The 27,563-nt window shown below is 45.4% G+C and overlaps 1 protein-coding gene across 2 annotated transcripts; it reads right to left on the minus strand.

The window, feature by feature from the left end:
• Window positions 1-607: 607 nt before the first annotated feature.
• SLC1A4 (solute carrier family 1 member 4) lies at window positions 608-27,563 on the minus strand. 2 transcript variants are annotated; one of them, XM_004435619.3, is made up of 8 exons: window positions 26,709-27,563; window positions 15,186-15,228; window positions 13,339-13,401; window positions 12,395-12,561; window positions 7,641-7,874; window positions 5,898-6,092; window positions 5,554-5,688; window positions 608-3,531 (listed from the first exon to the last, which is right to left on the minus strand). In XM_004435619.3, the coding sequence occupies exons 1-8, from the start codon at window positions 27,233-27,235 to the stop codon at window positions 3,297-3,299; spliced, it is 1,599 nt and encodes a 532-aa protein (XP_004435676.2). In that variant the 5' UTR covers window positions 27,236-27,563; the 3' UTR covers window positions 608-3,296. The 2 variants fall into 2 exon arrangements, with proteins under 2 accessions (XP_004435676.2, XP_087292781.1); XM_087436655.1 differs by lacking the exons at window positions 13,339-13,401; window positions 15,186-15,228; window positions 26,709-27,563 and adding an exon at window positions 12,844-13,306.

The raw sequence follows: 27,563 nt of genomic DNA on the forward strand, positions 1-27,563 counted from the left end.
GCTGGAAATGTCCAGGTCAGAACAGGGACCTGTTTCTTCAGAGGCTCCAGGGTCTGGAAACTCGGCTTCCAGTGTGAGCGTGTAGGATAATCCTATTATAAGAGGCTTCTAAATTCCCTAATTTTGCTGGAATGTGGTGTCACTTTAAATGAGATTATATAAAAGAATGGGCAGGGTGTGGGGGTGACGATGGTAGAGGCACGGGCAACCGCGTTATGCAGGGATTTTCTCAGCAATTCTATGACTGGGGCATTCTGCCAGCTTGGCTTTTGGCTTACAGGGGAGGCTCAATTAGGGCCTGTTCACCTAGTTGTTCTAACAAGACTTAACTTTATGGAGGTTTGTGGCAAAACCACTCACTTTTGCAAGAGCCCTGCCAGTGCTGAACAGGAGCCCACAAGCAGCTGGATGTTCACCAGCAGGAAGCCACACCACTGACGGTCCCACAGCAGCTCTGCCACCTGAGCAGGCCTACTCCGCCTCAGGGTCATGCTGGCTAAAAGCAGCTAGAAAAAATCAACTCAGTCACCCGTAGGCCATCCCCTAGTAGAGCTCCCTCAGCAAACACCACTTCAAAACACAAGCAAGAAATAAAGGAACACGCAGATCCTAGTAGAAATACTATATTCATTTTTGAGGACTGCTATGTTTTAAGGCAAATGTCACACATACAAAACAGAGATGAACAGTACTCAACAGTATTTACGACATGTTAGAAGAGAATAGTGGGGGAGACAATGAGAAACTGGGATTTTCCCCAGCTGGGTCTGATTCCTCCTGTGGGCTGAAAAACGGCACCTCGTCCCTCCCAGGGGAAGGGGCGTGCTCCTCATCATCGGGATTTTATACCGAAGGTCCCTTCTCCAGGCCCCTGTGCTCGCCTCACTGCATTTCCAGGTCCAGGAAAGAGGATGTGCAGTCACTGGGTCTCGTTGTTCAGCTCTAATTTCCACATTTTGTGAAATTCACCTTTAGAAACAGGAAATTCAGGATACCCAAGCCACACAACCTAGAGTTAGTTCACCTCTGGTCACACTCAAACTTGCTCGGATTGGAGCTAAAACAATATATACACACACACACACATATGTATACATATATATGTGTGTGTGTGCCTATAGAGCAAAATATATGTGGAAGAAGGAAAGATAAGAGGTACTGAAACCTGAAAAACAGTGAGTGTTCATTTGCAGTTTGGAATCAAACAACGAGATTGTTTCCCCTTTGAAAACAGAAGGGCATCAGCAACCAGCTCTACCGGAGGCTGATTCCAGGCACCTCTCGGCTCAGTTCCTGGTCCCTCCTGGCTTCACAGGAGATGGGAGTGGCTTAGCTGGTTTAGGGTTGGAGGGAGTTGGGCCTTCCCACTGGCCGGGTCAGCTCTGTGCCCTTGGCTCTTCTCCACCGCTCTGCTCAGGCGCGGGCCCCTAATTTTAAAATGGAGGAGCTTGACTGTCTCTGTCCTGTCCACCCATTCTCATTGCAATGGGGCATACAGCTCAATAGTGTACTCCCCTTCTGTAGGGCCTGGGTGACAGCAAAACCACAGCAACAGGGAAAACAAGGGAACGAATGAGGCTGAAAGTGTGGGAGCTTTAATGGCCTGTTGTGGGGTGGCAGACACACTGCCTGGGTCTGGGAGTCATGGAAGTCAGGTACCGGGACACGTGGTGGAAGGCGGGGTAGTCAACTCACCAACACTTGAAGGACATCAGGAAGAGGCTGCATCTGATGCTCTCACATAACTACAAGGAGAATGAGTGGCATGATAACATTGCTAATGCACACTGAGGACAAAGCCCTGCTCATCAAAGCTGTCTTGACCAGGAGAACAAGGCCTCTGGGAGAAAGGTATCACTTAGGTACAAAATCAGAAGAGCATGGGGGTGATATCCAAGAAGTGAGATGGTTGTTCTCACGGATTCACTCAGTTCGCCTCACCGAATCCCTCTGAGGTAGGTAAGAGACAGGTGACATCGGCTCCATTTTACACATGGGGTAAAGTGAGGCCCAGGACTTGCTGCAGGTCATACCACGGAGACACACCAACAACCACAGTGAAACAGCTGTCTTGTGCCTTTTAGGTCTTCCCTGTCACTGGCAACGCTGGTCTTCTCTACAACGCCCCTTCACCTAGATTCAAACCAAGTCCACAGGTATCTGGGGGCACATGGACATTGGGCTTCTAATTCTAAACACTGATTACTGGCAGGAAAGGAAACCAAGTCCATGGAAATCAGCCAAAGCTTGGGGATCTGGGGATGGGGGCACCCCACCCCAATTAGTGGGTAGGTTCATGTTTTTTAATTTTTATTATTTTTATTTTTTGCTGCAATGCAGCATTTTAGGGAGGGTCTAGTTGAATTAAAATAATAGATTGATAAACCAACAAGGGTCCTGAATGTGATGACCACATCACACCTCCCCGGAAGAAGAGACCTTTCTCTGGCCTGTTGCCGAATCAGAGTGGATGGGGATAAAGCCACAGCGTTGTCAGAGGCCCCGGTCATGGAAGCAGAAAACATCGCCAGGGCCGGGAGGAGAGCGGGGACAATTGTGTGTGTGTGTGTCCTGTCATCCTGTCTTGATTATGGTGCTCCCTTCCCACTGCAGGCTGTGCTCCCCATCCTTCCTTTTACCTCAGAATCTACATTGTTTACTTAATGCCACTGACCAGAGACCCTCGCAGTGCTAACACCATCTGGAGTATTTCTAACTTGACAATGTGCAGCACGTGCCTCCAGCCCACCACCTGCAACCAGGGACCCAGAAGCCAGCCACACCTAGCTGTAGCACAAACTAAACACCTCAGTCCCAGCTCAGCAAATTCCAGCCAAGGCTAAGAATTTAGGAACTTTTCCAATTACTTCAGCTCACAAGGCAATGTGACAGATGACTGCAAACCCACTAGGTTTGCCAGGAAAGCGCCCAGTGCAGAGCTGACTGGGTACAATGAGGAGTACACCAGTATTTTCCCAAGCTTTAACCACCAGGTTCCCGTGACTTGTTATCTCCACAAGCCTGGCAGCCCAAGGGCGTGTTTCCAAACAGAGCCCTGGTGCACACACAGTTGCACCTGGACATGGATCGGGCCAAACGTCAGAGTGTCTTGGTCCTCGGTAACCAGTTCCCACTGGGAAGCCCAATGCCTGTGCGGAGAAGTAATCCTCAAACCGGTGACGGGGCCAAAGCATTGCTCGGGAGGCTAAAAGTCGGAGAGGGCGTGCCAGTGTCCTGCGACTGCACTAACAGGGCGGGGCACCACCGTGGGCAGGCAAGCCCGAAGCCCAGCCGCATCACAGAACCGACTCCTTGGATTCCAGTTCTGGGGCGCTGGCTGCAGGGCCAGTGGGGTTCTGGTGGGTCACCAGAGGCGACGTCTCCTCCTCCGACTTGCAGTTGGGGATGGCTTCCACTTTCACCTCGCTCAGTTCCTCCTCCCCTTTCTTCACAGCCTTCTGATTCAGGTGGTGGAGAATGCCGGCACCCAGGGCATCCCCTTCCACATTCACCACGGTGGTGGTGCGGTCCCTGGGAGGAAAAAAAAAAAGGCAAGTAGAAATACCATATGATCCAGCTATTCCACCACTGGGTATTTATCCAAAGAACATGAAATCAACAGTTCAAAGGATTTACGCACCCCTATGTTCGTCGCAGCATTATTCACAACAGCCAAGACGTGGAAGCAACCCAAGTGCCCATCAATGGATGAACGGATAAAGAAGATGTGGTGTATATATATATATACAATGGAGTACTACTCAGCCATAAAAAAGACAAAATTGTCCCATTTGCGACAACAGGGATGGACCTTGAGGGTATTATGCTAAGTGAAATAAGCCAGACAGAGAAAGACAAATACCTATGATTTCACTCATATGTAGAAGATAAACACATGGATAAAGAGAACAGATTAGTGGTTACCAGAGGAGAAGGGGGTGGGGGAGGGTGAAAGGGGTAAAGAGGCACATCTGTATGGTGATGGATAAAAACTGGACTGTTGGTAGTGAACATGATGCAGTCTATACAGAAACTGACACATAATAACGTACACCTGAAATTTACACAATGTTATAAGCCATATGACCTCAAGAAAACAAAAAAAAGAAAGAAAGAAAAAGGCAAGTGTTACAGCCGATGCTGCCTGCAGCTACCAGGGCGGCAGCCTGTCACAGCAGGCTGACCAGCCACTGGCAAAGCTGTGACCCTGAGGGGCCGTGCTGTTTCCTGCAGAGCACGCTACTGAGGGCATAAGGCCTCATTTTACTCTAAATTGATTTTCTTTAAATATGTTTTATTCTTAAGAAAGTAATAGACCTTCATTGTAGAAAACTTAGGAAAAGAAGCTTAAAGAAGAAACAAAAGTGCCGCACCCATACTCCACAACTCTGAGCGAATCAGTATTAATGTTTTGATCTGTTTCCTTCCAGTCACTTTCTATGCATGTATTTTATGTGTAATAGACCCCATCATATAAAAATCACAGGTAACTGGGATGATAACGTACACATGGTTTTGTGTCCAGTTTTCTCCTACTCACTGTTACGGTGTGGGAGCTTCCCTTCTTTTACTCATTTCCATACTGCATCTCTACTGAATATTAATCTTCATATGCATTCCATGGCTGTTGGCAAACATCATCTCACAGAAAATAGCACTGTCCTTTCCAGAAGCTCGTCTTCCCATAGATTGGCCCAATAAACATCCTTCGTCCCTGGAGCTCAGAGGAAGCATTGTGCCCATTTTGAAGAGAGGGGAAAAAATGTGCACTTGCCTGAGGGCACTGGAGAAGCTGAGGGCAGTGGAATCAGAGGCCACAGGGTGGTGGAGGGCTCATGTGACCTCAGGTCTCCACTGGGCAGCCCGCTGGTGCCTTGTTTCCCTATTCCTGGCTAAGTGCCTCTTAGATGCCCGCCTTCCCCATGCAGAGGAGGCAACTGGCTCAGGAAGGAGACGGGGCCTCTGGCTCTCTGCTCCAGTCCTGTCTAACTCACCAGCTCAGGGACTGAGTTCCCCCTGACGAGTTGTCTGGACAATGCTGTACATTTCACCTTCATTGCTCTGAGTTGCCATAAGGATTCTGAGAAGCCCTTTCAAGTTTCTAGGGCTTAAAAAAAAAGGTTGGAAACCACCTTTCCCAACCACAGGGGGCACAGCTACAAGCCCAGTGCCAGGCTCCAGTGTTCAGGTCATCCTGTGCCTCGCTCTGACTAGCCTGGCCAGGAGTGTCTTTCTTCAATAATGTTTACTGAACGTTTTACCATGTGCTGAGAACTCTTCTATGTGCTGTGCATGTGCTAACTCACTTAATCTCCACCACAACACTGGTGTAGGTTCTCTTATTATTCCCATTTCACAGAGGAGCAGACCAAAGCACAGAACAGCTCCTATCACACAACTAGTAAATGGCAAATGTCTTGTGTGTAGGCTCCTTCACCAGGCAGGGAGCATGTTTAGTTTCTCCACATGCCCCAGGCCCAGTGGAGTGCCAAGCTCCCAGGGAACTCAATACAGACTTTGTTTTATTCAGTGCCCTTAGGACCTGCTACTTACACAATCCAGTCCACAGCCAGGATCAGAGAGAGGTCATGAGTGGGCAGCCCAATGGCCTCCAGGATAATGGCGATAGTGAGGACTCCTCCAGCTGGCACTCCCGCTGCTCCAACACTGGACGCCGTGGCCGTCACTCTAGGGGATGGCACAGCGGGGTCAGCAATTAACACAGAGCATGGAGTGGGCACAGAGAAATGCAGAACATGGCGGCCACAGCTTGGGAACTGAAAACCACACAACCCTAGATTCTGCCAGCTGAGCCCTAGAGAAATGATTCGCTCTCTTCAAGCAATGAAGTCACATTGTCCTCATTTTACAGATGAAGGAAAGAAAAATGAACTTACAGAATCGTGAAAATCTGTCCTGCTTTCAGCTCTATGTTGTTGAGCTGGGCAATGAACACTGCGGCCACACATTGGAAGATGGCTGCTCCGTCCATGTTCACGGTGGCCCCGATGGGGAGAATGAACCTGCTGATCCTCTTGTCTACACCATTGTTTTCTTCAATGCACTTCATCATAGAGGGAAGAGTTGCTGAACTAGAAATGGAAAAACAACCAACTATGAGAATCGTCCTTCCCAGCCAGGCTAACATATTACTCAGCTCAGACCTAAGAACAGAGCAATTAGCACCATCCTAGTTTTTGGCTTTCTCCCCTTGAAATAAGAGAAAAATCTGATTGTTTCAAAGTTTGTTACAACAAGGGGTTTTGTCAACTCCCATATTCACAATCTGACTCCCTAGATTTACCTGTTATGTTATTTACCCGGATACACCTGTTCCAAATTTCTCAAGAACCACACATTGCCTCGTGATGTAAAATGTTCTCAAGAGAACAAAGAACTATTTACCTTTTATGTGCATCTCCTCTCTTGAATGGTGTTTTTCCCCCAAATGTACAAGGCAAACTATGATTTTTTTTCCTTTGAGGCCAAGAAGCAGAAATGGCTCTGAGAGGGCCAGCCCCGTGGCTTAGCGGTTAGGTGCACGCGCTCTGCTGCTGGCAGCCCGGGTTTGGATCCCGGGCGCAAACCGATGCACCGCTTCTCCAGCCATGCTAAGGCCGCATCCCACATACAGCAACTAGAAGGATGTGCAACTATGACATACAATTATCTACTAGGGCTTTCAGGAAAAAAAAAGGAGGAGGATTGGCAATAGATGTTAGCTCAGAGCCGGTCTTCCTCAGCAAAAAGAGGAGGATTAGCACGGATGTTAGCTCAGGGCTGATCTTCCTCACACACACACACACACACACAAAATGGCTCTGAAAGTTTGGAAAGAGTAACTATTTATTGATAATTGGAGAACAAGACCTGCTCTCTCCAGCCAGCTCTGCGGGCTCCGCGGAGGGTGGCTGGCGCAGCTCAGAAGTAGGTTCATTTCTGTCTAAGCCAGAAAAACTTACCTCCCTAATTCTTTTCACCACCACTATCTTGTCATATAAATAGCCATTCAGGATGGAAGGAAACACCCAGTAGAGAGGCAAAAACTAAATGTGTGCATGAAACGATGTGTTGCCATCCTTTGAGAGTTTTCTTTAACGTATTTGGAAAGCCCAATGTTTTTTTGAAGGATTTCTAAGAAGGACAAGGTGCATCTTTTGTGCTAAATTAGATAATCCCACAATATGAGGACTCCTAGAGAGCTGAGCACGCATCCCTCCTCATGATGTCTTGGTCTTATTTTCTAATGCACGCATCCAGAGGGAAAATTGGATAGGTGTCATTCTAGAAACTTTCCTGCGATGCATTTTGAGTTAAATGGTTGCCTTCTTTTACTCCGCAAAGGTCTTAGTAATTAGAGTGAAGACCCACAGCTGGGCTAAATAATGATCTGACTGACTTCCAAGGGGCGAGAAGGAGAAGGGAATGAGGCAATCCCTCATTCTGGCAAGGCAATCCCAGAAATCTACCTCCATAAGAGCTATGAGGCTGGTAATAGAAAAAAATCAGATGAGACCAATTTTTAGAGTTTTCAAGGAATTAAAACATGTCAAGATACTAGCTGTGCATCCACCACTGGGCTTACCTGGTTCCACATTAATATGGCTCAGAGCGGCCAAGGGCACCCAAAACCCACTCACCTGGAGCAGGTGGCAAATGCTGTTGCAAACGGTGTGAGGAGGCCCAGGAGGAACCTGAATGGGTTTTTTCGTGTAAAAACAAAATAAATAAGTGGCAGAACAATTCCTCCGTGAATGAAATGGCCCAATATAGACGTGAAGATGTATTTCCCAAGGCTGGTCACCAGCACGATGATGTCCTTCATTTCCACTATCTTGCTTCCAACCAGGAACATGATGCCCACAGGCACATACCTAGAGCATGAGCAAGGGTATTTGTCAATAAGAGTGGTGTGATGGGGTTGGGAGATGCAGGCCCTTCCCGATACAGAAAACAGCGACTTTCAACTAGACGGTCTTCGTCTCTCCCTAGCATGACCCTGAGGAGTAGAAAAGGATAGGCCTATTTTACAGGCTGTGAAACTGAGTAAAATTAACATGATAAGTCACCAGGGGTAATGGTGTCAGGACCAGAACCCAGACTTCTTTCCCCTTGGATATATTATGTTCTTAACACATAGATGCTACCAACCCCATGGGCTCCTCCAAAGCGGAAAGGCAAGGAGCTCTTCAGGATCAAAGCCTCTGAGGCTGTGAGCTTGACTTTCAACTTTGCTCAGGTTTGTTCTGAGAACTTAGAAACACAAAAGACTAACACCTATTACGCAGAATTGCTGTGATACAAAATTGAACCAAAGCTGGGACTTTTGTGAAGTTTTAAATTCTTTGTGGCTTGGAAAACATGATTCCGTGGGAAAAAGTCATAAACAATGACCCTCTGGGAACACTCCTGGAGCGTGAGGATTTTTTTAATGGCAGGACAGGAAGAAGGAAGGGAAGGAACGAGCCATGGGAGCTACAAAGAACAAAAGTCAGTTGTTTTGAATTTAATATAAATTGAGAAAGAATTTTGCAACCATTGACTTTATTTGTAAATTTTAATTATATAGATGATAATGTCGCATAGTTCAAATTTCAAAGGGTACAAAAGGGTGAATAGGGTAAGTCTCCCTCCCACCTCTGCCCCCCAAGCACCCAGTTTCCTTCCCTGGAGATAGCCAATGTCACTGGTTTCTTGAGTTTTCTTTCCAGAGATATTCTAAGCAGTATTATTAATTTTAAATCCCATAGCAATACATGAATACATTCTTCTTTCAAAAAAATAAAACATTATAGATTAGGCCAAAATCCCCTTTAGGCACCATCCTCAAGCCAGACCCTTCCTCAATAACCACTCCTACTTCCTGTGCATTTAGATACCTAGGTATGTATTTAAATTTGTATGTTTATTTTTAACCCCACATTATATCTTTGAGATCTTTTCATGTCAATACATAGAAAACTATCTCATTCTGTTTTAATTGTGGTAAAATATGTATAACATAAAATTTACCATTTTAACCTTTTTTAAGTGTACAGTTTAGTGGCATTAAGTATATTCATATTGTTGTGCAACCATCACCACTATCCATCTCCAGAACTTTTCATCATCCCATACTGAAACTTTGTACTCATTAAACAATGACCCCCTGTTCTCCCCTCCCCCTGTCCTGGTGGCCTCTATTCTACTTTCTGTCTCTATGAATTTACCTATTCTAGGCACCTCCTATAAGTGGAATCATACAATATTTGCCCTTTTGTGGCTGGCTTTATTTCACTTAGCGTAATGTCTTTAAGGTTCATCCATGTCGTAGCATGTGTCAGAATTTCATTCCTTCTTAAGGCTGAATAATATTCCATTGTATGGATAGACCACATTTTGTTTATCCATTCGTTTGTCAATGGACATGTTGGGTGTTTCCACCTTTACCTCATTCTTTTTAAATATCAGCCTCAGAACTGAAATACTATAGATTATTCTGCCATTGCCCTGCTGATGGATACTTAGATTGTCCCCAGGTTTTCATCACTGCAAACCATGCTGCAAGCAGGCCTCTTCGTGCCCACATGCCTGTGTTCTCGAGGGAGAGACACCAAGAAGTGGAACTGCTGAGTTATGGGGTGCACATATTTTAAATTTTAGTACTTACCGACAAACTGTTCTCCAAAATGGCTGTTACAATTCACATTCCCGCCAGCTGTCTAGGAGAATAATCCTTTCCCTGCACCACTGTTTCTCATCCATGGATGATTTTGCCCCCAGGGGACATTTGGCAATGTCTGCAGACATTTTTGGTTGTCACAACTTTGGGGAGGGGGTGCTGCTGGCATATAGTGGGTGGAGCCAGGGATAATGCTAATAAACATCCTACAGTGCACAAGACAGCCCCCCACAACAAAGAATGATCCAGCCCAAAATGTCACTAGCCTTTCTGTTGAGAGACCCTATCCTCACTGTTATCAATGCCTGATAAAACCAAACTTTTCATTTTCCTGATTTCTAATAAGTTGGGCATCTCTTAAAACGTTTACTGGTCATTCAGATTTCCTCTTCTATGAATTGTCTGCTCACATACTTTGCCCATTTTCTAATCGTTTATTCAGTATTGTTTCTTTTTCAGTAATCAGAACTCTTTTTATTAGTGCTTCTTTTAAACTCTTTGCTTTTTTTTTAAACTCTCTTTGGTGAAAGACCAGTTTATTTCTATGCAGTCGGTCATGGACCAATATTCTTATAAAAGACAATAAAAATAAAATATTAGAAAAATGATCATGGGCTTGAATTTTGCAGCAATACGAAATTGCAATAAAAGTTTCTAAACACTTATTCTCAATTTTCCCTATAAATCTCATTGCAGACAGATAAACAGTTTGCGAACTGGTACCAGTCCTTTGGATACTAACGCCTCTAGATCGTGTGTGTGGGAACACACATACTATATGTAAATATATATCAATTTTTTTCAATAAGTGTCTTTTTTTTTTTTTTTTGAGGAAGATCGGCCCTGGGCTAACATCCGTGCCCACCTTCCTCCACTTTATATGGGATACCGCCACAGCATGGCTTGCCAAGCAGAGCGTTGGTGCACGCCCAGGATCTGAACTGGCGAACCCGGGGCCGCCACAGTGGAGTGCGCACACCCAACTGCTTGCGCCACCGGGCCGGCCTCTTCAATAAGTGTCTTATCTTTAACTTTGTTCAAGGTACTTTTGCATACAAACATTTTCTATTTTGATGTAGTCATAGCAGCTTTTTATGGCTTTTACTTTTTGTATTTTGTTGAGGAAGACTCCTTACTCCTATATTTTCTTCTAATACTTTTAGAGGACTCTCTTCCTTCTTCCTTTCTTCCTCCCTGGATAGTTTAATGCATGGAACAGAGCCATGCTCATTTGATTACAAATTGTCTCTGGTTGTTTTTGTCTTGCAACGGCAGAGTTGTAGTTGTGATAGAGACCATATGGCCTGCAAAGTTTGCCGACCCTGTATTTAATCCATCGAGAAGCTATTTCTGTGAATAGTGCAAGGTGGGCAGGTGCTTTGACATTAGAGTAGGGAGAGAAGGAACGAAAGCAAAAAGCTAGTACTGAAGATCCCGCCCACACCTGGTTGAGATTCTTTCACCAGTTAAGGCATTTTAAACCTCAATTCTGTGTGAGATGCACTTTCTGGGCAACAGATCTCCCACTGCAGTTAGACCCTCAGCAGGGTCTGCCTTACCGAATGAATACCTGCCTATGTAACTAGTACATCCAATTGTAGATTGGTTTCCAGATTGAAAATGAATGTCTTAACATAGGAACATCACTTTCTTGCAAAGAGTTTCCTTTAATACAAACTTTGGGAGGATTTTAGACTAAAAAAATAAGCCAGGAAAAGAACTTGATGTGATGAAAACACTTTTTCCTTTCTGAAAATATTTCTCTCCCCAGAACAACAACAGTCATAAGAAGAGCTGTGTTTGCAATGGTAGAGAGTTAGACTCTGGAATTTTTGGTTGAGCAAGAAAATTTGGTTGAGCAAGATCACCACCACCAGTGGGGGCTCAGCACTTGCCTCCCACTCAATTCCAAACTTTCTTACCAAATTTCAGGCTTCTCCCTTAAAATCAGTCCTGCTGCCTCCCCAATGCCACCTGAGAGAGAGAAGTTCTGGGATGTTTAAGGCTCAACAATAAAGAAAACGCTTTGTGCATGAAAGGATAAACTAGTTTCTCAACAACAAAGGGGTAGAAGCTAAAACCCACAGAAGTTAGGCTTCAGCAAAACAGCAGGATAAAGCTTATGAGGCATTGGAACTGGAATTGGTATGATTTCTGAGAAGTTACTTTGAGAGATCTGGTCAAGTTTTCAATTGAATGGTTTTTATTAAACAATCATCCTTTCATTGATATTACATAATGAAACATTTATGTAAAAAAAGACCATTCCAGTTTATATATGCATGGAGTGAGGCTGGGTTTGTCCTCCATGATGTAAAATACTATAGCAAGGGGCCCCTTTGAAGCTTAAAGTCTATTGTTTTGAGATAAATGAGACTTATTTTATACAGCAGATTTAGGGACTTATGGAATTCATTGCCCCACAAGACGATATGGGCACCCCATATAATATGAGATGATGGTGGGAACTCATAAATAAATCATCGATGTTAGAACCTTAAGGGGTCACTGTGGGTGCTGGGGAAGTGACTGATTCTCTGAGGCCCTGGACAAGAGGAGAAACTGTCTCCATCTCCACCACCCACTGTACCAAGACTGGCCCGTGGTACATCAACCACATATGGAGCACTGAGCCAGGTGGCCCCACAGGGTTAATCTAGAACAGCAGAGTCGGGTTCTTGTCTGGATGGCAGGAGAAATGAGAAGGAGAGTAGGCAGCAGGGCGACACTCACCACATAATCCACGACACCAGCACCATCGTTGCCTCATTGAGGGCATTGAAGAAACGGATGAGCTCTTCTCCTTCAGAGCCGAGTTTCTTTAGGGCCACTCCTAACACCAGGGCAAAAAGGACCAATCCTAAAATGTTCATCCCTTCAATCTCGGTGCCAATGGGGATCTGTAGGATCAGAGGGGACAGAGGGTCTAAGTTTACAACAGATGAGTGAAAATTAAAGATGCATTTGCTTGGTGTCTCCACCAGACTGAAACACTACACCCAGAATGAGAAAAGGTTCATATTTTCTTTAACCTTCAGCCATTTCATAAACCAAGGAGTAGGAAACTCACAGGGAGATGGAGTCTGAGGAACTTTTCCTTCCATCAAAGAAAGGCTGGTAGAACTCAGAGCCCTTCAGCCCTGGGGAGGTGTACGTATGGGGGTGGGGGAAGGGCCAAGTACCTCCTCTTCCCACGACAGCTCTGTGGCTGGACTGAATGATCCTTGAGGTCCCTCGTCCCTTCCAGCTCTATCATGAAGGCTGGGACCTAGCCCAGCGTCTGGAAAACAATACGTACTCAAAAAATATGTGGAATGAATGACGGCTATAGTGAGTTAAGCCCTAAGACAAGTTCTATGTGTAGGGGTAGGTTAAATCATCTATTAATTATATCTCAGGGTAGCAGAAGGGTGTTATATTTTTTGAAGAAAGGGGACATTAGTTCCAATTCGATGAAATGGATTCACTAAAGATTCCAGTGCTACAGACACTGGCCTCTGGCCATCCTGGTAAACAGCGCAAGGAGCCAACCTAACTCGTGTGCTTCAAATAGTCCATTCAAATCCCAAAGTTTTCAGCACTGCTGAGAAAAAGATGCATTGTGGATGCTCCTTCAATGAAGAAGCATCATTTACTTTATAAGCGTTTGTCACAAGTGATCTTACAAAGAGCTTTACCTTTTCATAGGTTATGTTTCCAGAGCTCGTGTTGTGAGTCACCTCTCTATAATCGGTTGCATACTGTGAGCAAGAGAAAGAAAAACCCACCGTCAGTTCACAGGTGAAGACTGACCCAGAGGAACTGAGAGCACTGCTGGGCCTCTTGCTACTCGTCATTGTCCACTCCGAGGGTTCTAGGTGTTCCTCACTTGGTTGGCCTGACAAGGACCTCTGAGAACTGTACAATAATTTCTTAAGACCGAGACAGCATGCACTCTAAGAGGCCTCTGGGTTATTTAGGGACCCAAGAAAGCAGGGAGAATTTCCTTCTGTCCCTTGGACAATGATTTGGAGGAGAAAGTCTGCACGATTTCATGCTCATAGTTTGATACTATTTGGAGAATCTTGGTATTAATTCCATAATGCCAAAGTTCACTTTCCAATGTGTCATTTTATTTTCATTCATTTGTGCTCCACCTTGTTCCAGAACTTACTTGAGTTTGACTGCTTTTCACCAACTGTTTCTAATCTGCCAGAGCCTTCCCTCTCCCAAGCACATGATGTGAGGCAAGACGGCATTTTCGGGCTGAGTCTTCTGGGAGATTTGCTTATTAGAAGTGAACCGCCTCTGCAAACTTTGGTCCGACGGTTGACTTCACATACTTCTGCACAAGGCACACAGGTGTCTCCCTGTGGCAGGATGCTCTATCCAGTGCAGTCTGTTATAAAACCCCCCTCCCGACCCCTTCTAAGGACACCTGGCTTCTGAACTGTCAGTGGAAGCCCATTGTGGGGTACAGCCCTGGAGGCCTGCTTTATGCCTGCCTTTGAGTAGCTCTGGTCTCTCTCGGCTTTGATTTGCCAAGCTTTCAGACAGGCACAGGTGTTCAGATGTCCTGTGATCAAGGGTGGCAGGGGAAACAAAATCCACCCCACACTTTCTATTACAGGCACTGAAAGCCCCGTAAACCTTTTATTTTTCTCCTACTTCATATTATATATACAAGCCACAGCTTGGCTTATATGCAGATTTTTAAAGAGAGAGAGGCTGTGAGCAGAAACAGAAAAGTCTTTGCTTGAAAAAGGCAATCAGATTAGTCCATCTAATCTAGACCTTTATATTCCTTGTCTGTGTAACCGGGACATTACTTGCAGCATTGCTAAAATTAGGGAAAAACTAGAAACAACCTGAATATCCAGCAAGAAGGGGCTGAGAGAGTAAAATTACGGTCTGCTCATACAGTGGAATATAGCCAATAACATTCTGCAGGATATTTACCGATATGAGAAAATGTTCACAATATATTGTCTTAAAAAAGAGCAGGTGACAAAACAATGTGTGTAGTATGTGTATATACTAATATGTGTGTATAATTATTTTTAAAACATGTGTGTGCACATGCATAGAAAAAACATATCCGAAGGATGTATACCAAAATGTTAACGGGTGCCTCTAGGTAGCGATTATGGGTAATTTTTATCTTCCACTGTTTGTACTTTATTTTTTTACAATGAGCATATATTACCTTTATAATCAGAAAAAAACATATCAGTCTATTTTTTTAAAATTCTAAAATATTTAACAGATCCCTAAAATGTGATTTGAGGGTATTTCTCAGGTGATATGAAAAGATGTTGGAACCAGTGGGATATTTTAGAAAAATTTGGGGATTTTTTGTTGTTTTGTTTTGTTTGTTTTTACTCCAGGGACCCATCTATAAAAATTTAGGCCAATGTTGCCAAGTTTTGTTAATGACGCTATCCCCCTCCCCCACACGGTTCTACCTTATCTAACTTGATAGCAGCAATTTATACACCACCCCCACATCGATGTTTTGTATGTTTAGCAAAGCATCAAACCTTACCGTACGGAAAGCTGCAACCACAAGATTTGAGGGAAACAGGTTTCTGTTGGAAAAGAGAACATTTCATCAGTATTCTTAAAATTCAGCTTTCAAAGCGTCCAGTTATTTTGGTGAGGAAGACTAGCCCTGAGCTAACATGCGATGTCAGTCCTCCTCTTTTTGCTGAGGAAGATTGGCCCTGGACTAACATCCGTGCCCATCTTCCTCTACTTTATATGGGACGCCACCACAGCATGGCTTGACAAGCGGTGCATCGGTGCGCGCCTGGGATCCGAACCTGTGAACCCCGGGCTGCCGCAGCAGAGCACGCTCACTTAACCGCTGCGCCACCAGGCCGGCCCCCTAAGTGTCTGCTTTAAGACGCACATCCTGACAGCCTAATAAAGTGTTCCCTCTCCCTCCACCTCAGCAGTTACTGGTTCTTTTGCTTGATCCAAGCACCCAACTACGCCTCGGCTGCTGGGCCACAATAGAGACTTTGAATGCACCGATTTTTATCCTCCTCTTTCTCATGGTACTCCTTGATATTTAGGCTTAACTGGGTCCAACCAAATCAGAATAACTGCATCACTTTCCTCTCCCCAAGATGGTAAGCCCCACTGCAGTGGCTTTCAGTGGAGAGCGGTGCTGCCCATAGTGAAATCCAAGGGAATGTTCTTGTTGTTGCAATAAGTGGGGGGCATTCCTGGAACTGGGGGAGTGTGTACAGGGAGAAGTGCCAGGTCCCAGCCATTTGTTCTGCTGAGTGCGGCCAAGTCCTGTACAATGAATGGTCTCAAGTCCCTCATGCTTTCCAATGTCCTGTGTGACACACCTGTAGATGAAAGCCCTATTTATAATTACCTGAGCCTAAACTAACTCCAAAACAAGGTAATTTTTGCACAATTTGAACATATACTGAATTTTCTAGGTATGCAACTTGTGTGTAAAAAGCGGGATGATTATTTTTTTGTTTTGTTCAGAATGTTTCCAAGAATTGTTCATCTTTATGGAAAAATCACATCGCCAATGGCAAATTGTAAGACCTGGGTCCTTAATTGCACACACCAGTATCACACATCTGCATTTACAGCTGTCTCGTTAATGGTGAATCTAAATTCAGAAGCAAGCACCTAACCACTTTGTTTTAGAGCATTTACGTATTGAAACACATTATTTTTTATTATAAATTACTCCCCTTTTGTCTTTGATATTACAGTTAAGTCATTGATGTTTTGAAATTATGTGTGTAGATAAATTCTATTTATGGATTTCATTTCAGGATGTAGGATATTATGAAATATTTGTTACAAAAGCATGACAATAGAGCTGTTCAAGTGAAGCTATATTTTGAAGCCAAAAACTATTCATGCAGTTTTTACTGAAGGCCTTCTTTGGGTCAAACTCTGTGCAGGATGCTGGTCTTGATATACAGGAAAATCCCACTGACAGTCCATTTGTTCTACCCACTTCCTGTAAAAATAAGTCTAGAAGAATAAAAGACTCTGGATCATCCTTTATAATTTGTGCCAAATTTATCCACGAATTCTTACTTTGGTGGTTGAGTTGTTCACCTAGCACTAGAATCTCCAGGCAACTGTTTGCAGTGCATTCAGTTTCAGAGGTAGGTGGGTCTGACTACAACCCAGCTTGGCAAACAGAGTCTAAGATGGCCTCCTGGTAGTCACACCTTTGTGTAATACCCTCCCCTTGAGTGTGGGTGGGGCCTATGACTTGCTTTTAGCCAACAGAATACAGCAAGGGTGATGGGATATCACTTCCGTGATTTGGTTACGTAAAACTGTGGCTTCCGTCTTGCTAGAAAACTCTCTTTATTCCTTCTGGGCTTACATGTTTGATGTTGGAAAGGCCCATATGGCAAGAAACTGAGGGTGGCCGCTGGCCAATAGCCAACTAGAAACTGAGGCTCCCAGTCTAAACTTCAAGGAACCGAATTCTGCCAACAACCATGTGACCTCAAGTGTATCCTTCCCCAGTTAAGCCTTTCGATGAGACCTCAGCCATGGCCAACACCTTAATTGTAGCTTTGTAAGACACAGAAGCAGAAGACCCAGCTAAGCCATGCCAGGAGTCCTGACCCCACCGAAACGGTGAGATAATTAATGTGTGTGATTTTAAGCTGCTAAATTGTTGGTAATTTGTTATACAGCAATAGATAACTAATACACCAACCAAGACGGTTAATGAGATGCAAAAACGACATCATTAGAACACTTAGGGTACTTCCACAAGACAGCCAGCATCTAGAGACTGCAACATGGCGTTTCCCAAAGTTACTTGTCTATGAAACCGGAATTGCTTAGAACATACTTAGAGAATACCAGCAAGTACACGTCTGCATTTAAGCAGATGAAATGTGATCTTCAGTTGAATTAACCATTGCAAAATGGCGGTCAGAAATTTGATTCCTATCACAAACATATTTACTTAAAAAGAAAGGTAGAAACAGACTAGCAATTTGCATTGGCTGTTCTTCAGTGTATAAAGGAATAGCAACTTACATTTGCCTATTATTTCCACTACAAAGCACCTTTCTTACATATTTCAATCCTGTGGTTTGGTATCTCATTTCCATTTGCTATACTAGTTAGAAGCAGAAACAGGCTGTGAGCCAACGTCTCCCTGTTCTACATTGACCGTATCACAGCTCTCAGTAGTTCCCAGACTGAGCTGGCCACTGGGTTCTCTCCATAAGAGGGCAGGGAAGTTAAGGAAAGAGCTGGGTTAGAAGCCCTCCATATTCCCCACAGGGAACAATTTCTCCTGCAAATATCTTGCATCCTTCAGGGATTAGCCATTTCCTCAATTGGCGCAAGCACAGCCTTTCCCACAGCCTTGAAAAGCACTCTTCCAAAGAGCACACATTATTTGTTTAAACTCTTCTATCTGGCCTGCCTGGTCTCTTTAGCATGAGCAATAACCCAATATCTTCTCACCCAGAATGGACCCTGACCCTAACCCAGAAATTCTAGACCAAACAGCCATGGACACACCCACCTGTTTTCAGATAGTCTGCAGTATGTAGTCTACGAAATTTAAGGGGAGTAGAGGGATACAAATAATACTAGAGGCAAAATAGCAACCCCTGCCAAAAAAATCAAGTTCCTAAGAAGAACATGATGTATTCTGGCAGGTTCCTATAAAGTTAAACATACACTTACCATACGACCCAGCAATTCCATTCCTAGATATTTATCCAAGAGAAATGAAAATATATGTCTGCAAAAAGGACCTGTATGTATAATAGCATTATTCATAACAGCCCGAAACTCAAACATCCATGAACAGATGAATGAACAGATTATGATAAATCCATACAATGGAATCTTATCTGGCAATAAAAAGGAAGCAGCTACTGATAGACACAACATGGGTAATCTCAGCCACATCGTGCTGAGCAAAAGAAGCCAGACAAAGACAAGTACATGCTGAATGATTCCATTGATGTGAAACTCTAGAAAAAGCAAAACTAATCTATAGTGACAGAAAGCAAAACTTTCTCTCCAAAACCTCCTGGGGCCAGGGGTAGAGAGTGAGGATTGCTGAGAAGGGTCATGAGTGACAGAGATGTTCAGTGTCTGGATTGTGGTGCGGGTTAAATGAGTTATCTATTTGTCAAAACTCATTGAACTGTATACCTAAAATGGATGCATTTTTTTTTAACATTTATTTATTTATTTGTTTATTTAGTTATTTATTTTTGTGAGGAAGATCAGCCCTGAGCTAACATCCATGCCAATCCTCCTCTTTTTGCTGAGGAAACTGGCCCTGACCTAACATCTATTGCCAATCCTTCTTTTTTTTCCCTTTTTCTCCCCAAAGCCCCAGTAGATAGTTGTACGTCATAGTTGCACTGGATGCATTTTACTGTACCTAAATCATATCTCAAAATTGCTTAAAAAGTGAAAAAGAAAAGATGCAGTGCTAACTGGAAAGGAGATTTTATAACCAAAATAAAAAAACCTTCAATGGGATGACTGAACTTTCTTTAGCTCAGCTCTCAGATGTTAATCCCTGGGAAGGAATTGCCTGGGGGCAGTGAGCTGAAGCTCCAACCACCCACAAAATCCCACTCCTTTCCTTTGGTCCCTCTGGTCGCCAGACAGCCCGGGAGCAGGACCAGTCCCCTCCCGCCTGCTCCAAGGGACAAGGAGCTGAGGCTGTGGGAGCAAAGCAAAAGATTTCTCTGCACTCTTCAATGGATGGTATCTTTGGTGTTGTATCAAAAAAGGCATTGCCATACCCAAGGGCACTTAGGTTTTCTCCAGTGTTCTCTTCCGGGAGTTTTATAGTTTTGCGTTTTACATTTAGGTCTATGATCCATTTTGAGTTAATTCTTGTGAAGGGGGCAAGGTCTGTGTCTAGATTCATTTTTTTTTACATGTGGGCGTCCAGCTGTTCCAGCACCATTTGTTGAAAAGATTATCTTTGCTCCATTGTGTTGCTTTTGCTCCTTTGCCAAAGATCAGTTGACACTGATATTGATGTGGATCTATTTCCGGGCTCTCTATTCTGTTCCATTGATCTGTCTATTCTTTCATCAGTACTACAGTCTTTTTTTTTTAATTTTTTTAAATTTTTCCCCCAAAGCCCCAGTAGATAGTTGTATGTCAAAGCTGCACATCCTTCTAGTTGCTGCATGTGGGACGTGGCCTCAGCATGGCCGGAAAAGTGGTGCGTCGGTGCGCGCCCGGGATCCGAACCCGGGCTGCCAGCAGCGGAGCGCGTGCACTTAAGCGCTAAGCCACGGGGCCGGCCCAACAGTCTTGATCACTGTAGCTCTATGGTAAGTCTTATAATCAGGCAGTGTCAGTCCTCCAACTTTGTTCTTCTCTCTGCACTCATCTTACCCCTCCCTCCTTTGGCTTTTAAACACTGACGCTGCGGTGTTTTTTCTTACTCCTGAGCTCTCCTGTATTCAGGGATCAGTTGCTCAACATGCAAGCAGTTTTGCTTCTCAGAGCTCTGTCTTCAGGCACTTTTCCCAAATCCTCACATTCACACAGTAACTTTGTGGGCTTTCAAAATTAGGTACATTTGAGCTGGAAGGGATTTTAGAGGTGATCAAGTTCAACCCCCTCATTTAGCCCATGGTGACACCAAGGCCTAGAGACATTGAGTTGATACATCTCCCATTCATGCTCCATCTAGACCAACACTGGCCAATAGAACTTTCTATATTTGTGCTGTCCAATACAGTAGCCATGTGGCTACTGAGCACTTGAAATATGGCTAGTGCTACTGAGGATCTGAATTTTTAATTTTATTTACATTTAAACTAGTTAAATTTGGGGCCGGCCCTGTGGCTTAGCGGTTAAGAGCGCGCGCTCTGCTACTGGCGGCCCAGGTTCGGATCCCGGGCGTGCACCGACGCACCGCCTGTCGGGCCGTGCTGAGGCTGCGTCCCACATACAGCAACTAGAAGGATGTGGAACTATAACATACAACTATCTACTGGGGCTTTGGGGAAGAAAAAGAGGAGGACTGGCAATAGATGTTAGCTCAGGCCCGGTCTTCCTCAGCAAAAAGAGGAGGATTGGCATGGATGTTAGCTCAGGGCTGATCTTCCTCACAAAAAAAAAAATAATAATAAAATAGTTAAATTTAAATAGCCACTTATGACTAGTTCTATCACATTGGACAGTGCAGATCTGGAGTTTTGAGATCCAGAGTCTGGAAATCAGAAGGAGCAATGGTCTCCTCATGTTTACCTCTGCATAGCATCAATTTCACTGGGTGTTAGGGTGCTTTTAACCACTGAGCTCTCCATCTTATTCAAATCCTCAAATATTTCCTTTTTCTCTTATTTGATTCTGAGAAATTTACTTGAATTACATAATACCAGGTATACATTAGACCAAAGTTTCTCAAACATTACTAGGCCATGAAATCAATTTCTTGGCTCTAACCAGCATTTTATAAAAGATGTCAAACATTAGACAGAATAGAAAATATCAGCATATATCACATTTAAAATGTTGTTTTGTGGAATTTATGTTTCAAGTTGTATATGTGGGGATGCCATAATTTAAAATGTATTTCTTATCATGATTCTAAGTCAAAAACATTTGCAAAAATGCCAAGACCATACTACTGAATCCAGAGATCCAAATTGGGAGAGAATGGACAAGCTTTCCAGTGCTATAGGAATCTTTGGATACATTACTTAAAACAAACAGAAAAACTGGTATGAGCCCAGGTTGAAGTGGTGAAGGCAGAACTTCTGTTAGTGGTACTGTCCAGATTCATGCAGCTCACACGATGAAAAACTTCTAAAATGTTCCTTCTTTACACATCTGGTACTGTTTGTTCTTCTGATCCTATTGTCAAGGGTGGTATGCATTTCCCTGTTCTATACAAGAAGAATGTAAAACAATTTACTTTCGCTTATGTATATTTTTTGTTCCAGAAGTATTTCCTTTTATTTAAGTTTAAAAATTCTTTACCGAATTTATGAAAATTTCAAAGACTCTTCAGAACAGGATATGGCCCACCTGATAAACATTTATTATCCCTAGTGTTTATTGGGATAGAGTCGGTTAACAGGGATGTGCCCCTCCGGATCTTGGCACTCACTTCAAGGCTGGCAGAGGAAGGGCAGAGGGTGGTGGGCTCATGCGACGGTGATGGTGGGGGTGGGGGAGGAATCTACCCTCTTTTTAAGGCCCATATCCAGTTTTAGATTCCAGCCAGAAAAGCTAACGTCAGCCCCTGGGGCGGGGGACATTTTAGGAAATAAGTCTAAGAAGAGCTCTCGTTCTCTGTACCAAGTAGCCCTCAGCTGTCCCTGAGAGGCTGGGACACATTAGAATATTAGCAAGACACTCAAATATTAACTCATTTAATCCTCCTAACAAGTCTAGGTAGTAGATACTATCATTAGCCGTTTTTTACAGCTAAGGAAACTGAGGCACAGAGAGGTTAAATGACTTGTCCATTCAGCTGTAAGCAGTAGAGCCGAATTCAAACCCGGGTAGTTGCCTGCAGTGTCTGCTCTTAGTCACTACCATGCTGCCTCTCTGGGTTTACGCTCTTTTCAGTCTCTGAACTATTCAGGTATTCTCCTGGGTGGTAGAAGAAACGGTGTCAAGTTAAAAACTTTTTCTTATTATTTTTTTTTTTTTTTTGTGAGGAGATCAGGCCTGAGCTAACATCTGCCAATCCTCCTCTTTTTTTGCTCAGGAAGACTGGCCCTGGGCTAACATTCGCAGCTACCATTCTTAGCTGCCTCCACTTTACATGGGACACCACCACAGCATGGCTTGACAAGCGGTGCGTCGGTGTGCGCCCGGGATCCGAACCGGCGAACCCCAGGCCGCCGCAGCGGAGCGCGTACCTAACCACTTGCACTACCAGGCCGGCCCCACTTTTTCATTTTTTTAATTACAAGCTGCCATTTTTTCCCTTTAGTGACTAGTTAGGCTGAGAAACCTCCATTAATTTGGATCCTTGTCAGATTTGCTAAGAGTCTTCATCTTGCCTACAGAAGAGGCAAGATTTGACCTAGGCCTAGGTCAAATCTCCTGCCATGGCCAACATTTAAAAGAAATTATTCACTATTCTCTCTCTGACTGCGATCTAGGGGCTGATAGTAGCTCTCAGTCTCCGCTAGGTTTCTTTGCACCTATTAAAGAAACGTGTTCTTTGCAGCTTGAGAGGCATCCCATTCAGGCCAGTCCTTGGGGAGGAAAGTAAGTCCCTCACATCTCCTTCAGTGAAGGGAAAGGCTCATAGCACTGTCCACTGTTGACAAAATGAGCACAAGAAAAAACAATAAAGCCTAGAAAATTGGGCAACAGGCAAAATCTCAATTGTGTTTACCAAGCACACGGCAGAACCCTGCTACCTTCTGCGAAAGACAGTGGCCCAGGGTCACTTCTGGCTGCCAGTGCACAGAGCCCTAGTCCAGGAGCTGACCCTACCTGCCTCCTTCGCAAATAAGCCTCTGGGTTTCCATTCAAAAACTACAAATTTTAGCATCCAGAGGAATGTTAGAAGCTGGTTGCCCCAATCCTTTCCATTTACAGCTGAAGAAAACTGAGGTCAACTTTGGAGACCATAAACACGTAAAGCAGGGGAAAAGAAACTGCAATGTCAGGGAGGATGTGTGAGGACTTCTGCCCCATTTCAGAACGGAAGGCTCTTCTGTGTTTAGTTTGGACTTTTCTCCATTTTCCAAATTTCCCAGAGTGGTGATTCTATTAGTCCAAAACGTAGTCAGTCACCATTCACTTCTTTTTCTCCGACTCACACATGGTTCCCAATATACCTAAAGACGACACTAGCTGCAAGTCATCTTGGGTTCACCCAAACATTCCTTTTTATTCCCATTTACTCTCGTGTATTTCAGACTATGAAAAGAGTCATTGACATTAGCTCACGTGAACCAGAAAAACCCAATCATTTATAACAAGAGCAAGCACATATTGGGCCAGCCCTGTTCTAAGAGCTTTACAGACATAACTCATTTAACCCTCAAAACCATCCTGTAGGAGGTAGGTGCTCTCATGATCCCCATTATAAATATGAGGAGGCCAAGGCACAGAAAGCTATGGACACGCCCTAGGACCCACAATCAGTAAGCATTGTTGGGGACCCAGAAGTCCCACAATGACTGGGTTTCTGACAATCTGTGTCTCTCTCTTTGGTGCCCAAACCATTTCATTGCTGATGAAAAATCACTTGGGTCACACCAGCTCTGAGAGTCCTGTACTGTTCCAGGTTCCCAGGCGTAGAGTCCGGGCTGCTCAGGAGGAGACTGTCTGTGACTTGCCCACCCACCGGTTGCTCTCCACCATCACTCCTCAGCAATCAAAGGGCCTGCTTCTGGTGCCAGTGCCTCACACCCACTCCCCAGTCTACTACGTTATTTCTAATCCCTTGTGCGTTGGGAAATCAAATCACTTGGCAACTGCATTCTGAATTTTCTAAAAGGCATAATGAATATCTATTAGCTTCATTTCTTCCTTACTTGTGGTTCCATCTTGAAAAAATAAATTAGAAATCATGGCAGAGAAACCCTGTGGGAGTTCTGGGGCACTCCACCACCAGGAAAGGTCATGGACTTGTAGCAAAGCCTTGGTGGCAGCTGCACTAGGTCACCAGAGACTTTTCCCACTCCTTCCAGATGTTTAAGTTCTGGGCAGAGACCAGGTGAGGGCCTGCTAGACAACTGCGGTGTTCACTGGCCAAGTCTCATTTCACTCAAGTGCCCACAGGCAGAAAGGACTGTGCCCAGCCTTTGCTAAAGAACATGCCCAGAGTCACATAAAATTGGCACCCGTGGGGTTTCTTTGAAGGAACCAACTTTAAAATTTTTACCTAGAGAGTCTCCAGACCTAGGAAGCACTTCCACGTGGCTCAGAACTCAGTTTCCTCTCACAAGCTGCTCAACGTGAAAGCCAAGTCTGAGCAGCTGCACACAGGCTTTCTTTCACTGAAGGGGCTCAACTTCTCTGCTTAGAGGAAATAGCATCTCTGCTGATGCAATCATACCCTTACCCGGTTCTTCTTTGGGCCCAGAGCAAACATTTCTGGGACCGTCAGACTAGCCCAGCAGCATGGCATCACTACCATGGCATGGTGACTTGGGGGAGAGGAGAGTGGGAGAAACAGAGCTCTGAACTTTCTAATCCCTCTTTTGATAAACCACTCTGTGACCTTGAGCAAATCAATCTCTCCATGTCTCGGTTTCCTCAGTCATAAAATAGGATCATACCACCTGCCCTACCTTTATCCGTGAGCTGCTGGATTAAATGAGGTTGGCCATTGGAAGCAAGAAATGCTACCTATTCCCAACAAACCACGACAAAGGTTCTCTTAGTCCTTCCCTGTATCTGCAGCCCAAGTCACTGAAAAGTCTGCACCTACACTGAACGCTAAGCCATGAGGCTGGGTCATCATTCACTTCAGAAGCAGGAGCTGAAGAGACTCGGATCTAAAACTAGAAACCCATGATCAGGAAATAAGATGTCTCTTCCAGGGCTGGTGGTAATAAGGTATCCCCTCACCTCACCCCCTGCCCCCTGTTTTTGGGCCACTGCCCCTCTCCTGGGGATAAAAGAATGCTACTGAGCCTCCCTATGGGAGGGCTGGGCATCCACACTCCCCTAGACCACAGACCCCTGTAAAAAAGAATCCTTTAACCCCATAATCACCTTCCCTCCTAAGGAGAGCTGACTGATACACTGAAAGTAATAAGCGAAAGGCTGTCTCAAACTCAGTAGACTTTGTTTTCAGCACCCACCTAAAAGTGAGTCCCAAAACTTTAAGGATCTCTAAAGACTCCAAATATCAAGCTGCCAGACACTAAACAAATACTGTGATCTCATCCAAGTCCTAATACACCACCTCCATCTGCCTTTTTTGGTAAGAACTTTTTGGTCCTCCTCATCAGAGATTCTTTTTTTCCACTGTAAATGCCTTGGTTGTTGTAGTTTTAGATGAACACTCTCTCTCTTAAGTGGCAGACAGTCATCACATTTTCCAGAGGGAGAAATGGAAATAGCAGGAAGTCAAGTTATTTTGCCCAGGGTTTGCTGTTTTTCACAGCCTCAGGAATGAGGAGCTTTGCCTCAGTGACTCGAGACAAAACATACTTCCAAGGCTCGGAATCCAGAATTATCGGAAACCTGGAGGGGGAGCCAGCTGAGCTCCTCACTCAGCTGAACCTGGCCAGGTCAGTAGATGCCTCCAGGCTGCTGTTTTCCCATCTGTGAACTCTGGGCTAGTGGAGAAACCAAGAAAAGCCCAGGCCGAGGCTTTAAATAATCCACAGAAACTACACTACATTTCAAGGGATGAAGTGCAACTTCTGAGAATCACAAAAACCAGGCAAAGCTTAGTGAATATGCTTCTCTCCCCTCCCCTCTAAAACACACCTTCCCACAAATAAAGCCCCTTGAAACTCACAGTGCTCTACAGTGATCTTGACTGTGGGGTGGCCAGCAACACACCCCACGCCTGGAAGAGAGGCATGTTTCTGGGCAATGGGCCCCACACAACTATCCCCAGCCTTGTTATCCTTGGGTCCACTGACAACACTTCAAAAAATTGCCAGCTTTCTCCTAAAGGGCTGAAACAGAGACGACCATAGATTACAGGTGAGGATGGCCCAACAGGCAAAATTCAACCAATGCTCTCACAAGCTTTCGGGGATTGTGGGAAGAAAATGGGATGAAGATACCAGAGCGTGGAGTAACGTTTTTACTGGCGAGGGCAGCCAGAGAATATAAGGAGTGAAGTACGGGTGAGACGGCTGCAATCTTCCCTAAGACACACTCCCACCTAACGTTAGGACTGGTTCTCGCTAAAAGATGCAGTCCCGCTCCTTGAGATTGTCCGGTGCGCCCCGGCTGATGTTTGCAAAGGTGTGGTCAGCATTTTAAAAAACGTTAAAGGCGACTAGCAGCCAATTAAGAATTAACTCCTAGGAGTATATGAGGGTATGTGTGTGCGTACGATCTGGAGTGTATTTGAGCGGGCGTCTCCCACTGCGCACTCGGCGAGGTCGGGGAGCGTTACCTGGCCAGGTCGAGGAAAGAGTCCACTGTCTCTTTGGGGACCGGAGGGGGCCCCGACTCCTCCAGGCCCAGGTCGCTGGACTGAAGGGTCTGCGCGCCAGACCCAGGCTTGATGATGAACGCCAAAGCAACGGCGAGCGATGAGGCGCCTAGCGTGGTGAGGCCGAAGTAGGCGATGGCGATGCCGCCCAGGCGCCCGAGGGAGCTGGCGTCAAGGGAGGCGGCGCCCGAAACCAGGCTGCAGACCACCAGCGGCAGGATGATCATGCGCAGCATGCGGAGAAGCATCTCGCCGGGGAAGGCCAGGTAGGTGACCTGCGTGCGGCTCAACTCGAGCCCGCGCAGCGCCGCGCCCAGGCCTGCGCCCGCCACCACCCCGGACACGGTGAGCAGCACCAGCGCATGGCGCCGCAGGAAGCCGGCGCAGCGCCGCGCGCGTCCCGCAGCGGTCCCGGCCGCGGCAGACCCCGCTGCAGGCCCCGCCTGGGCGCTGTCTAGGTAGCCGTTGGTTTCGCTGCTCTTCTCCATGGCGCTGCCCGCCGCTCGGAGCTGGAGGACGCGGGGTACTTGGGCTCTGGAAGAAGACAGGGCTCTCAATGAATGGATCAGGCGGAGCTTGCGAGGCTCGCCAGCTGTGCCCCGCGGGTTCTGGGAGCCGGCCCGCGGGGGGCTCCCGGTCTGGGCACAGAAGCAGGTGCAGAGAGGGCCAAGAGAGGCGCGGGAGAGCGGGCTGGAGCGCCGGGCTGAGTGGATCGCGCCGCGCCCAGTTGTCCCACAGCGGCCGCAGGCTGCAGATGATGCAACGCGGGAGCAGTTAGCGAGGACGCAGATGGGAGGAAGGAAAGAGCAGCCAGCT

Source organism: Ceratotherium simum, chromosome 11 (assembly GCF_057802395.1).
Source record: "Ceratotherium simum simum isolate JZ-2026a chromosome 11, ASM5780239v1, whole genome shotgun sequence".
NCBI classification, from domain to species: domain Eukaryota; kingdom Metazoa; phylum Chordata; class Mammalia; order Perissodactyla; family Rhinocerotidae; genus Ceratotherium; species Ceratotherium simum.